The 13,377-nt window shown below is 68.2% G+C and overlaps 1 protein-coding gene across 1 annotated transcript; it reads right to left on the bottom strand.

The window, feature by feature from the left end:
• Positions 1-277: 277 nt before the first annotated feature.
• On the bottom strand, positions 278-12,783 carry YWHAQ (tyrosine 3-monooxygenase/tryptophan 5-monooxygenase activation protein theta). The gene is made up of 5 exons (XM_054178783.1): positions 12,458-12,783; positions 5,106-5,229; positions 3,694-3,857; positions 3,243-3,338; positions 278-433 (listed from the first exon to the last, which is right to left on the bottom strand). Exons 1-5 carry the CDS (start codon positions 12,749-12,751, stop codon positions 374-376), a joined length of 738 nt encoding a protein of 245 aa, XP_054034758.1. The 5' UTR covers positions 12,752-12,783; the 3' UTR covers positions 278-373.
• Positions 12,784-13,377: the final 594 nt, after the last annotated feature.

Raw genomic sequence — 13,377 nt, 5'->3', positions numbered from 1 at the left:
GACCGGAGCAGCCTGGATCCTCTCCGGAGCAGGAGGAGCTGGGAGTCCTCTCTGCAGCAGGGGCTGGAGGGGGCTGATGTGAAATGAGGCTACCAACACTTTCCTACAGCAGAGACTGCACACCAGGAAGGCCAGGACAGAGGCCAGCCCAGAGCCCAGGGAGTGGAGCTGGGGCTGGCTGTGGTGGTTGCTGTGTTTCCCAAAGCTGCAGTGGGAGAAGACTACAAATCGACTTTCCAGACACGTGGATGGGGTCTGTTCTGTCTGCTAGAGGAACCCCCAGGGGAGCTGGGAGGAATGGAGAGTGTAAAAAGGCTTCTGGAGGAGGGGGAGGGGAGGGAGGGGAGGGGAGATGATGCCCCACGTGCAGCCTTCAGTTCTCTGCACCCTCTGCAGCGTCACATTCTTCCCCTGCGCTGTCTGATGTCCATAGCTGCCGAGAGAGCAGGAGCAGAGTCAGCTCACAGCACGCCCAGGGCCCTTCCCAGCCAGCCTGCCCCTCAGCAGCCCTGGGGCACTCACGAGCCTGGGCTGGGGGAAGCTGCAAGACCACCAAGCCCCTGGCGGAGCCCAGGGCAGGGGGCTTGGAGCCAGATGGCCTTCAGGGTGCCCTCCAACCCATCCCCTGGAGCCAGATGGCCTTCAGGGTGCCCTCCAACCCATCCCCTGGAGCCAGATGGCCTTCAGGGTGCCCTCCAACCCATCCCCTGGAGCCAGATGGCCTTCAGGGTGCCCTCCAACCCATCCCCTGGAGCCAGATGGCCTTCAGGGTGCCCTCCAACCCATCCCCTGGAGCCAGATGGCCTTCAGGGTGCCCTCCAACCCATCCCCTGGAGCCAGATGGCCTGCAGGGTGCCCTCCAACCCATCCCCTGGAGCCAGATGACCTTCAGGGTGCCCTCCAACCCATCCCCTGGAGCCAGATGGCCTTCAGGGTCCCTTCCAACCCATCCCCTGGAGCCAGATGGCCTTCAGGGTCCCTTCCAACCCATCCCCTGGAGCCAGATGACCTTCAGGGTGCCCTCCAACCCATCCCCTGGAGCCAGATGACCTTCAGGGTGCCCTCCAACCTATCCCCTGGAGCCAGATGGCCTTCAGGGTGCCCTCCAACCCATCCCCTGGAGCCAGATGACCTTCAGGGTGCCCTCCAACCCATCCCCTGGAGCCAGATGACCTTCAGGGTGCCCTCCAACCCATCCCCTGGAGCCAGATGGCCTTCAGGGTGCCCTCCAACCCATCCCCTGGAGCCAGATGACCTTCAGGGTGCCCTCCAACCCATCCCCTGGAGCCAGATGGCCTTCAGGGTGCCCTCCAACCCATCCCCTGGAGCCAGATGGCCTTCAGGGTCCCTTCCAACCCATCCCCTGGAGCCAGATGGCCTTCAGGGTGCCCTCCAACCCATCCCCTGGAGCCAGATGGCCTTCAGGGTGCCCTCCAACCCATCCCCTGGAGCCAGATGGCCTTCAGGGTGCCCTCCAACCCATCCCCTGGAGCCAGATGGCCTTCAGGGTGCCCTCCAACCCATCCCCTGGAGCCAGATGACCTTCAGGGTGCCCTCCAACCCATCCCCTGGAGCCAGATGGCCTTCAGGGTCCCTTCCAACCCATCCCCTGGAGCCAGATGGCCTTCAGGGTCCCTTCCAACCCATCCCCTGGAGCCAGATGACCTTCAGGGTGCCCTCCAACCCATCCCCTGGAGCCAGATGACCTTCAGGGTGCCCTCCAACCTATCCCCTGGAGCCAGATGGCCTTCAGGGTGCCCTCCAACCCATCCCCTGGAGCCAGATGACCTTCAGGGTGCCCTCCAACCCATCCCCTGGAGCCAGATGACCTTCAGGGTGCCCTCCAACCCATCCCCTGGAGCCAGATGGCCTTCAGGGTGCCCTCCAACCCATCCCCTGGAGCCAGATGACCTTCAGGGTGCCCTCCAACCCATCCCCTGGAGCCAGATGGCCTTCAGGGTGCCCTCCAACCCATCCCCTGGAGCCAGATGGCCTTCAGGGTCCCTTCCAACCCATCCCCTGGAGCCAGATGGCCTTCAGGGTGCCCTCCAACCCATCCCCTGGAGCCAGATGGCCTTCAGGGTGCCCTCCAACCCATCCCCTGGAGCCAGATGGCCTTCAGGGTGCCCTCCAACCCATCCCTGGAGCCAGATGGCCTTCAGGGTCCCTTCCAACCCATCCCCTGGAGCCAGATGGCCTTCAGGGTGCCCTCCAACCCATCCCCTGGAGCCAGATGACCTTCAGGGTCCCTTCCAACCCATCCCCTGGAGCCAGATGGCCTTCAGGGTGCCCTCCAACCCAAGCCACTGCAGGACTCTGGCTTGGGAACACAATCCCACAGCTGTCTGGGTGGGAAAGCTCTCCAGGATCAAGTCCAAGCTTCAGCCCCACACCACCAAGGCCATCAAGCCACGTCCCAAAGTGCCCTGCTGCCCCCAGAGCAGCAGGAGCTGTAACTGGAGGCAGGGCCCAGCTGGCTGGGCAGTGCCCTGGGCAGCTCCAGGCTGCTGTGCCCAGCTGTCAGCACCAGCCCCACACCTCTCCAGCTGGGTGGCAGCTTCACAGAATGGGTTGGGTTGGAGGGCACCTTGAAGCTCCTCCAGTTCCAACCCCCTGCCACAGGCAGGGACACCTCCCACCAGCCCAGGCTGCCCCAGGCCTCGCTCAGGAGCAGCAGCAGTTCCCAAAGCAGCAGCTGGAAAGCTGGGAGTGAGGATCAGCTCTCTGGGTGCTGAAGCTAAGTGTTTGGTGGTGCTGAGCAAGGGCAATTGCATGGCAGGAGTGCTGCACAGCACCAGACACTGCTGCATTCCCTGGGAGCTGCCCTAGAGACCCTGGGGGTCCAGTGGGCACTTCCCTGCAAGGGTCAACCACCAGACTCAAACAGCAGCTCAGTTCTGTCCTCAAAGCCCTGAAGCTGCTGAGCTGCTCTGCTGTGAGCAGGGCAGGGAGCAGGGCAGCCAAGAGCCTGGGGAGGAATCACTGCCCACAGACCTCTCTCTGGCTCTAAGCTGCTGCCTGCTGCTGCTCCAGCTGCACAGCCAAGGCCAGCAGGGAGCTGCCCAGGCTGCTGCTGCAGGCTGCAGCACCCAGTGGTGTAAGCTGGGCTCAGAGTCAGCCGGGGAGGCCCAGGGCAGGGTCAGTGCTGTGCCCTGCAGCCACCCCAGGAGCAGTGTGAGCAGGCCGAGGGCAGGCTCCAGGGCAGGGGCAGGGGGCAGGGGCAGGGGCCAGGGGGCACTCACTGTGAGGTTGTCCCTAAGCAGCTGCATGATGAGAGTGCTGTCTTTGTAGGAGTCTTCATTCAGTGTATCCAGCTCTGCGATGGCCTCATCGAACGCCTGCAACAGCCCTGCCTCAGCCCTGCAGCTCCTGCAGCAGCAGCTGCTGCCCCCAGCTGAACATCTCTCACAGGGCACAGGCAAGGCCTGGCCAGGCCCTGCAGCCAGGCTGGGAGCACCTCCTGCTCAGGGCCCTTCATCCCCCATCAGCAGCACCCATGGGAGCCCTGCAGGGGGCTCCTTCCTGCATGAGCCCAGGCCTGACCCTGGGGCCTGGCACAGGACCCCAGGCAGCCCCCCATGTACCTCCCCAGGCAGCCCCCCCCGGCACCTCCCAGGCAGCCCATCCCAGAAAGCAGCAGCCCCCCCTGCAGCCCCTCCCCCCCTGCAGCCCCCCTGCAGCCCCAGCACTGACTGTCTTGGCCAGGGTGCAGGCCAGCTCGGGGTTGTTGAGGATCTCGTAGTAGAAGACGGAGAAGTTGAGGGCCAGCCCCAGGCGGATGGGGTGCGTGGGCTGCATCTCCTTCTTGCTGATGTCAAAGGCCTCCTGGTAGGCTCCCTGCGAGCTCTCGATGGTCTCTGTGCAGGGAGCACAGGGCAGGCCCTCAGGGCTGGCTGCAGAGCTGCCCCCACTGCCCCCCGTGCCGGCCCGGGGCTGCCCCGGCCAGGGCAGTGCCGGCTGCGCTGGAACGCAGGGCAGGCAGCAGCAGCCTGGGCTGGAGAAGCCCTCTGGGAGCATCCAGCCAGCCCCAGCCCAGCCCCCCATGGCCACCCAGCCCTGGCCCCAGCGCCATGGCCACAGAGCTCTGGAACCCCTCCAGCCATGGGGACTCCACCACCTCCCTGGGCAGCCTCTGCCAGGCCCTGACCTCTCCTGCACCAAAGACATTTTGCCTCCTCTCCAGCCCAGCCCTCCCCTGGCACACTCCAGGCCATTGCCTCTCCTGCTGTCCCCTGAGCCTGGGGAGCAGAGCCCAAGCCCAGCTCCCTGCAGCCTCCTCCCAGGGAGCTGCAGTGAGGTCTCCCTCAGCCTCCTCTGCTCCACACTCAACACCCCCAGGGCCCTCAGCTGCTCCTCCCCAGCCCTCTTCCCCAGCCCCTTCCCCAGCTCTGTTTGCCCTTCTCTGGCCCTGCTGCAGCCCCTCCATGCCCTCCCTGCAGTGCAGCTGCCACACTGACAGGACACAGGGAGCAGAGGAGCTCAGGAGGCAGCTGCACACCCAGAAGCAGCAGACACAGACCCTGAGGTGTCTGCAGTGCTTCAAAGGCCCTGGGAGCTGAGGTCCAGCCCCCTGCAGCCATGCACCGCTGCCTGCAGGCAGCCTGCCTCACCGCTCCTCCCAGCTGCAGGGAGAAGCCCTCAGGGGATGCTTCAGCCCGGCACGGGCAGGGCTGAAGGGCAGCAGGATGCCAGCAGGGAGGCAGAATGCGGCAGGGATGTGTTCAGCCTCCCTCGGCAGCTCTGCTGCGGCCAGCTCCCCACGGGAGGTGCAGCAGCGCAGCCTGCCCGGAGCTGCGTCCCGGCCGCTGCAGCTGCCTGCTGCGCCCAGGGCCGCTCTGCCTGCAGTCTGCCTGCAGTCTGCCTGCAGGGGCCCAGCTGAGCCACGACTGCTCCCCCTCAGCTGGCAGCAGGCTGGGGGTGGCAGGGGGCCGCTGGGGGTCACCCAGCTGCAGCGGGGCGGCCGCAGCAGCTTGCCCGGGCGGGGAGGAGGTCCTGCTGCGGGCAGCCAGCTGCAGGCCTGCAGCAGCCTCCTCCTGCTGGGGCCTTGTGCACACCGGGGGCGAGCTGCTGGCACCCCAGCCCCTGCCCCAGCCCCCCGCACTCACGCTTCCTGTCGTCCCCGCAGGCCACCTCGGCCAGGTACCGGAAGTAGTCTCCCTTCATCTTCAGGTAGAAGACTTTGCTCTCGGGGCTGCTGGCGTTGGCTATCAGGAACTTGTCCAGCAGCTCCTGGGGGCACACAGCCAGCCAGGGGTCACAGGGGGCAGGGCACAGCCCCCTGCCCCCCGGGAGGCCCCCCTGGCAGGCCCAGGAGCAGCCTTCCCAGCCGGGGCCCCCCCGGGCCAGCCCAGCTCCTCCGCTGCCAGGGCAGGGAGCTGGTGCTGGAGAGACCAGCAGGCTGTGCTGGCAGGAGGAGGCCTCTGCAGCCAGCCCAGCCATGCTCTGCTGGGGCTGAGCCACGGCCCTCAGCACCACAGCTCTGCCTCTGGAGCACCCCAGGGCTGGGGCTCAGCCTCCCCCCCGGCAGCTCCTTCCTGTGGCGCTGGAGCAGGGCCAGGGAGGGCAGGCGGGAGGGCGACGCCGGGAGCTGCCTGCAGCCGAGAACCGACTCCTGCCCCCCAGCAAGCAGGGGCAGAGCCCAGCCCCTGCTGCCTCTGCTGCCAGCTGCGCTCCTCAGACCTCTCCAGCCCAGCCCCACAGCAAGCCAAGAGCTGCTCCTGGGCAGCCAGCAGCCTCCCCAGCCTTCCAGCCCCAGCGCGCTCTCCATCCCCGCTCAGCTGCTGCCAGCGCTGCTGCTGCAGCTCAGCAGGCCAGGGCAGGGCTCAGGGGCTGCAGCAAGAGCAGCCAAGTCCTCCTCAAGGCTGCAGGGCCTCCCAGCCCCTCCAAAGGGAGGGAGAAGGCAAAGGGGAGCAGCAGAGGATTGCCCCCACACCGAAGTGCAGCCCTGCAGGGGCAGCCTCTCAAGGACAGAAGCTACCAGAGGAGGAGAGGCACAGGCAAGAGTGAGCTGAGCCCAGACAGGGGGCTGAGAGATCAGCTCCCAGCACAGAGACAAAGACCAGAGCAGAACTGACCAGGATGGAAGAGACCTCAGAGCTCATCCAGTCCAGCCCCTCCCCCAGCACCATCTGACCAGCCAGACCACGGCACCAAGGGCCTCAGCCAGGCTCTGCCTAAACACCTCCAGGGCTGGGGACTCCGCCACCCCCCTGGGCAGCACATCCCCAGGGCCAATCTCTCTTGCTGGGAAGAATTTCTTCCTCACCTCCAGCCTGAACCTCCCCTGGCACAGCTTGAGGCTGTGTCCTCTTGTTCTGCTGCTGGAGGCCTGGGAGAAGAGACCAACCCCCAGCTGGCTGCAACCTCCCTGCAGGAAGTTGTTGAGAGCAAGAAGGTCTCCCCTGAGCCTCCTCTTCTGCAGGCTAAGCAACCCCAGCTCCCTCAGCCTCTCCTCACAGGGCTGTACTCCAGACCCCTCCCCAGCTTTGCTGCCCTTGTTCAGACCTTGGCTCCATCATCCCAGCTCTGGGGTCCCCAGCAGGAGGACACAGAGCTGTGGAGAGAGGCCAGAGGAGGCCACAAGGATGCTGCCAGGGCTGGAGCAGCTCTGCTGGGAGCACAGGCTGAGGGAGCTGGGGCTGTGCAGCCTGCAGAGGAGAAGGCTCCAGGGGCACCTCAGAGCTGCTGCCAGGGCCTGAAGGCAGCCTGCAGGAAGGCTGCAGAGAGACTTCTCCTGAGGGGGTCTGGAGCCAGGCCAAGAGGGAAGGGTTTGGAGCTGAGGCAGAGCAGGGTCAGGCTGGAGCTGAGGAAGAAGTTCTGCAGCAGGAGGGAGCTGAGCCTCTGGCCCAGGCTGCCCAGGGAGGCTGTGGCTGCCTCCTGCCTGGGGGTGCTGCAGGCCAGGCTGGATGAGGCCCTGAGCAGCTGAGTGTAGCTGAGAGGTGTCCCTGGGCATGGTGGGGAGCTGGCAGCAGAGGAGCTCTGAGGTGCCAGCCTGAGCCATCCCAGCAGTCTGTGGCCTGTGGTTTCTCCTCCCTGTGCCACAGGTGAGGCTCCCAGCCCCAGGGCTGGCTGAGCCATGCAGCAGGCAGTGCTGTGAGCCAGCAGCCTTTGCTGCAGCCTGCCAGAGGCTAAGCAAGGCAATGCCTGCAGCACCGCCCCAGCACTCCTGGGGCAGCATTACCCCAGGGGTTGGTGTGCTGAGCCTCCAGCAGCCTCACTGCAGGGCTCCCAGGGGCAGGGACTGCAGTGCCCCTTGGCTCAGGTGCCAGCCTCACCCCACAGCACCTCTGCCCATGCCCTCAAGCAGAGGGAGAGGCTGCCCCAGACAAGAGCTCTGCTGCAGCAGCACCAAGCTGTCAGCCTGCAGCAGCTGCAACAAACCCTCAGCCTCCACTCTCCTGCAGGCCAAAGGGAGCAGCAGGGAGGTTGGGAACCAGCAGGGAGGGCTGAGCTGAAGGCTGCTCCAGCATCTGCCTGCTGCTGGCAGGAGCAGCACTGCCCTGCCCTGCCCTGCCGGGGAGCTGGCCTTCAGCTGCTGCCACTGCAGCCCGCCGCCGCAGCCCCTGGTGGGACAGGAGGGATGGAGATCAGAAGGGGACAGAGCGGCACCGTGGGCACCGCCGCCGGGGGCAGGGCAGGGGCACCGCGGGCACCGCCGCCGGGGCAGGGCAGGGGCACCGCGGGCACCGCCGCCGGGGGCAGGGCAGGGGCACCGCGGGCACCGCCGCCGGGGGCAGGGCAGGGGCACCGCGGGCACCGCCGCCGGGGGCAGGGCAGGGGCACCGCGGGCACCGCCGCCGGGGGCAGGGCAGGGGCACCGCGGGCACCGCCGCCGGGGGCAGGGCAGGGGCACCGCGGGCACCGCCGCCGGGGGCAGGGCAGGGGCACCGCGGGCACCGCCGCCGGGGCAGGGTGGGCACTGGCAGAGGAGCAGCAGGGGAGGCTCAGGGGGCCCTGCTCTGCTCCTCACCGGCCTGTGGCTGGGCACCGCCGCCGGGGCAGGGTGGGCACTGGCAGAGGAGCAGCAGGGGAGGCTCAGGGGGCCCTGCTCCGCTCCTCACCGGCCTGTGGCTGGGCACCGCCGCCGGGGCAGGGTGGGCACTGGCAGAGGAGCAGCAGGGGAGGCTCAGGGGGCCCTGCTCCGCTCCTCACCGGCCTGTGGCTGGGCACCGCCGCCGGGGCAGGGTGGGCACTGGCAGAGGAGCAGCAGGGGAGGCTCAGGGGGCCCTGCTCCGCTCCTCACCAGCCTGTGGCTGGGCACCGCCGCCTGTGCCAGCAGGGCTGCCGGGGGGCAGCGGCGCAGCCTCAGCACTCGCTGTGCCAGGCCACAGGGCACGGGGAAGCAGCCTGCGGCCCCAGCTGGAGCCAGGGGCAGCGTGGAGCCGGCAGCACCGAGCTGCTCCCGGGCCCTGCTGGGCTCAGCCAGGGCTTCCCCGGTTGCCCACCCTGGGCAAGCTGCTCCCAGCTCCCACTGCTCCACGAGGAGCTCCTCCCACAGCGGGACCCGGGAGCAGCACCGCACACAGGGGAAGCCCGGAGGGGCAGGGGGAGCTGAGCTGCCCCCAGGCAAGGGCTGCTGCCCCCTCCCCAGCAGAGGAGCTTGGGTGCTGCCTGTGCCCTGGGGCTCCTGGGCTGCCTCCCAGCCTGTGAGCAAGAGGCTGAGCAGAGCCCCAGCAGGAGCCTGGGCTGTGACTCAGAAGCAATGCTTCAGGAGCAGCTCTCTGCATTGCCAGGGCATTACTCAAGGAGGCCTCCCGGAGTGCCCTGCAGCTCAGAGCCTTGCCTGAGCACATCAGCTCTGCCCCAGAGCCAGCCTGCACTGGAAGTGGCTCAGGCAGCCCCTGCAGAGGGCTCCTGTGCCAGGGCAGCTACAGAAATGTCTTCAAGGCTGGCAGCAAGTGCAGAACCTTCCTGTGGCCACCCAGGAGATCAGAGCCCAGAGTGGCTCAGGCTGGCAGGGAGCTCAGAGCTCCTCTGCTCCCAGCCCCTGCCATGCCCAGGGACACCTCCCAGCTGCTCTCATCCAGCCTGGCCTGCAGCACCCCCAGGCAGGAGGCAGCCACAGCCTCCCTGGGCAGCCTGGGCCAGAGGCTCAGCTCCCTGGGACTGAAGAACTTCTTCCTCAGCTCCAGCCTGACCCTGCTCTGCCTCAGCTCCAAACCATTCCCTCTTGGCCTGGCTCCAGACCCCCTCAGGAGAAGTCTCTCTGCAGCCTTCCTGCAGGCTGCCTTCAGGCCCTGGCAGCAGCTCTGAGGTGCCCCTGGAGCCTTCTCTGTGCTCAGTCTCCCCAGGCTCTGGAGCTCTCTGCACATCTCCCAGCACCACTTTGGATGTTTGCACTCTGGTGGTGATCAAACTGCAGCCCCTGCCCAGAGCCCAGCCCTGCCCCAGTGCCCTCCCCCCCAGCTGCAGGCACTGCTCACCCAGCCCCAGCCCTGGCAGCCTCCCCAGGCTCCCCTGGCCCAAGCCTGCCAGGTGCTGGTGGGGCTGCAGGAGCTGGCCCAGCAGCCTGGGCAGGGCCAGAGCCTCTCCAGGCCAGGCAGCAGCAGCAGGCTGCAGAGGGGGCAGAAGGATGTGGCCAGGAGGATGTGGCCAGCAGGATGTGGCCAGGAGGGCTCCTCAGCAGCAGGCACCTCACTGGGAGGTGCCAGAGTGAGAGCAGGGAAAGAGCCACCCCAGAGCCCCCCCAGAGGCTGCTGGGGGCAGCCCCCCTGCAGCCTGCTCAGCTCAGGCCCCCCAGCTGCCAGGCAGCCCTTCCACCTCCCTGCCACCTGCTGCACCCCAGCTGCCCTCCCAGGGCTCCAGAAGCAGCTCTGAGCATCAGCTGAAGAGACCTAACAGATCCCTGGGACCTGCCAGCAGCAGCAGTGACCCTCCAGAGGAGCCAAAGCCAGCCTGTGGCCCAGCCCTGGCAGGCAGCTCTGTGTGCAGCGAGCCCCAGCCCCTGGGATGCTGACTCACAGACCAGAGCAGTGGCAGATGGGCAGGGGAGGAGAGCAGGGCCCCCAGAGAGGGGAGGGAGAGCCCCCAGGCTGGCACTGGGGAGCTGCATCTCCTCCCCAGGAAGGCTCTGGGCCAGCAGGGCAGCACAGGAGGCACAGCTGGGGGCTGAGGTCTCCACTGCTCTCTGCTGCCTGCCAGGGGAGAGGGGGAGGAGAGGCCCAGCTGAGGGCAGGGAGAGCCTGGGGGCAAGGGGGCACTCAGCTGGCACAGGCAGAGCTTGCCAGCCCCACAGGAGAGTGGAAGCACAGCTGCCTCAGCACTGCTGCCCACCAGTGCTGGGGCTGCAGGCCCTGCAGCAGGGGGAGGTGGCTCAGCCCATGCAGGGCTCCTCAGGCTGCCTGTGCAGCCATGGGGAGCTGCCAGTGCAGCAGCTGCAGACCCTGCAGCAGGGGGAGGTGGCTCAGCCCATGCAGGGCTCCTCAGGCTGCCTGTGCAGGCAGCAGCTCCTTGGCAAGAGGGCACAGCAGCCAGGAGATCTGCTGCATAACCTTCTGCAGGGCCAGGCCTGGCAGGAGGGCAGAAGATGAAGAGCCTGAGGAGGGAGCTTCGTGCCCAGGGCACAGCTCTGAAGCAGAGCAGTGAGCAGAGGCTACCAGGAGGGCTGCTGGCAGCCAGTCCCACAGGAGCCAGAGAAGCTCCTGCCACAGGAGAGGAGGATCCCTGCCTTGCAGCAGCCACAGCCTTGTCCCCAGGGGGGTGCTCTGCCAGCCCCACTGCAGCTGCAGCTCCTCTGCAAGCTGGGGCCTCTGCCACGGGGCCTGGGCAGCCTGCTCTGGAGGGAGGAGGCTCAGGGGCTTGGGACAAGATGAGCCTGGAGGGTCCCTTCCAACCTGATGCAGCCTGGGAGTGTGCTAAGGGCTTAGCTCAGCTGGCTCCTGCAGCCCATGAGCCCCAACCCTGCAGCCCAAGGCAGCTCATCTGCACTGCCTCAGGGAGCCCCAGGGGCCAGCAGGCCTGGGGGCAGCACCCAAGCCAGCACAGAGGGGTCCCCAGCCCCCCCAGAGCAGCCCCTGGCACTCAGCTGTCAGTGCAGGTGCCTCAGACCTGCTTCCCTCCACAGCTGCTCCCCCTGCCAGCAGCAGAGCCTCATCAGAGGGCAGAGCCTCATCAGAGGGCAGCTCAGAGGGGCAAGGAACACTCGAGAGCCTCTGCCACACAGGCACCACACAGCCCCCTGCAGCCACAGCTCCCTCACCACCTCACCCTCATGGAATGCCTTGGGTGGAAGAGGCCTCCCAGCCCCCCAGCCCAGCCCCCCCATGGCCACCCAGCCCTGGCCCCAGCTGCCATGGCCACAGGGCTCTGGAACCCCTCCAGCCATGGGGACTCCACCACCTCCCTGGGCAGCCTCTGCCAGGCCCTGACCTCTCCTGCAGCACAGAAATTGTTCCTCCTCTCCAAGCTGAGCCTCCCCTGGCACACTCCAGGCTCTGAGATGGGGCCCAGCAGCCTGCAGCCTCCTCAGCTGCCAGCAGAGCAGCTCTGCTGCCCACAGTAGCTGGGGCCTGCTGCCTGGGGCTCTGCCCCGTGCTGGGCTGCCCTGGCAGCCTTCACCCCGGTGCTGTGCCACAGGCACTGCAGAGTGCTCCTGAAGGGCTGCCCTGAGCAGGCAGCTGGAGCCTGCCCAGGCCACCCTCAGCCCTCTCCTCATCTCCCATCCCTGCTTCAGCCAGCAGTATTCTGTACTGCAAACAATGAACCAGCCAACCACCTCCAGAGGCCCTCTGGAGAGTTCTTTCCTGCCTGGGAAGCAGGGGAGGTGCAGAGCCAGCTCCCTGAGGTGCCTGCAGCAGCCTGCAGGCCCTGAGCAGAGGGGGCTCAGCTCCAGCTGCTCCCCTGGGGACACACTCAGTGCCCACAGGCAGGCAGGGGCTGAGCTGCCCCGCTCGGTGCACAGCACACACTGACCCCTGCCCCATCCACACCCCAAGCACTGCAGCTGGGCTGCCCCAGCCCCTCTGCAGGCCCGGGGCAGGGCGCAGCTCAGCCTCCCCCAGCGGCAGCTGCAGCTGCAGCGCCTCCTGCACCGACTGCCCTGCCCCAGCACAGCCTCCTGCAGGCCGGGGGAGACCCTCCAGCTGCTTGAGAGCGACCAGCCACAGCCTGAGGGGGGCTCCACCCCCGAGGGGGGCACTGCCATCACCCCCACCCCCGAGGGGGGCACCCCCACCCCCCCCTGCACACTACTGCCCACTCGAGGTGCCAGAGTTACACTGGGGCTGTGGCTGCCTCCTCCCTGGGGCTGAGGTGCCCCTGCCCAGGCCAGGCTGGGGCTGAGGTGCCCCTGCCCAGGCCAGGCTGGGGCTGAGGTGCCCCTGCCCAGGCCAGGCTGGGGCTGAGGTGCCCCTGCCCAGGCCAGGCTGGGGCTGGGCCTGCCCAGGCTGGGGCAGCTGAGCAGTGCGGCCCCTGGCCCCTCTCCCCCAGCCCCCCAGGGGCAGCCCCCCCCCCCACTCACCAGCACGGTGGTGCAGATGGACCTGAGCTCGGCCTCCACCTTCTCGCGGTAGTCCTTGATGAGCTGCAGCTTCTTGTCGCCGGCGTCGGTCTTCTGCTCGATGCTGCTGATCACCCTCCAGGCGGAGCGCCGCCCGCCCACCACGTTCTTGTAGGCGACGGAGAGCAGGTTGCGCTCCTCGTTGGACAGCTCCGCGCCCTGCTCGGTCACCGCCTTCATGCAGGAGGCCATGTCGTCGTAGCGCTCCGCCTGCTCCGCCAGCTTCGCCTTCTGGATCAGCTCCGTCTTGTCCATGCTGCCGGCGCCGGGCACGGGGCACGGCACACCTGCGGGGGCGGCGGGCACGGCGCTGCCACGGCGGCCGGGGGCACCGCGGGCACGGCGCTGCCACGGCGGCCGGGGGCACCGCGGGCACGGCGCTGCCACCGCGGCCGGGGGCACCGCGGGCACGGCGCTGCCACGGCGGCCGGGGGCACCGCGGGCACGGCGCTGCCACGGCGGCCGGGGGCACCGCGGGCACGGCGCTGCCACCGCGGCCGGGGGCACCGCGGGCACGGCGCTGCCACCGCGGCCGGGGGCACCGCGGGCACGGCGCTGCCACCGCGGCCGGGGGCACCGCGGGCACGGCGCTGCCACCGCGGGCACCGGGCACAGCACCACCTCAAGCACCATCCCCACTCAGCATGGTTTCAGCACATCTCCAGCCACAGCGGCCAGGGGCACGGCGCTGCCACAGCGGCTCGGCCCCGGCCCCTGCCACCCCGCGGCTCGGCACCATCTCCCCTTGCTGCTCCGAAGCTCCCCAGCCGCAGGGTCCGGCTGAGCCCCTGCTTCCCCTCCCCATCTGCAGCAGCCTGTCGCGGAGGCACAGCCCGCAGAGTCCTTCCCTTCCGCAGGGCTCAGGCCGCAGCCTTCCTCCC

The sequence above is a fragment of the Dryobates pubescens genome, chromosome 3 (assembly GCF_014839835.1).
Source record: "Dryobates pubescens isolate bDryPub1 chromosome 3, bDryPub1.pri, whole genome shotgun sequence".
NCBI classification, from domain to species: Eukaryota; Metazoa; Chordata; class Aves; order Piciformes; family Picidae; genus Dryobates; species Dryobates pubescens.
Note: the sequence above shows the minus strand (reverse complement) of the source record. Positions and strands in the feature narration are given on the sequence as shown.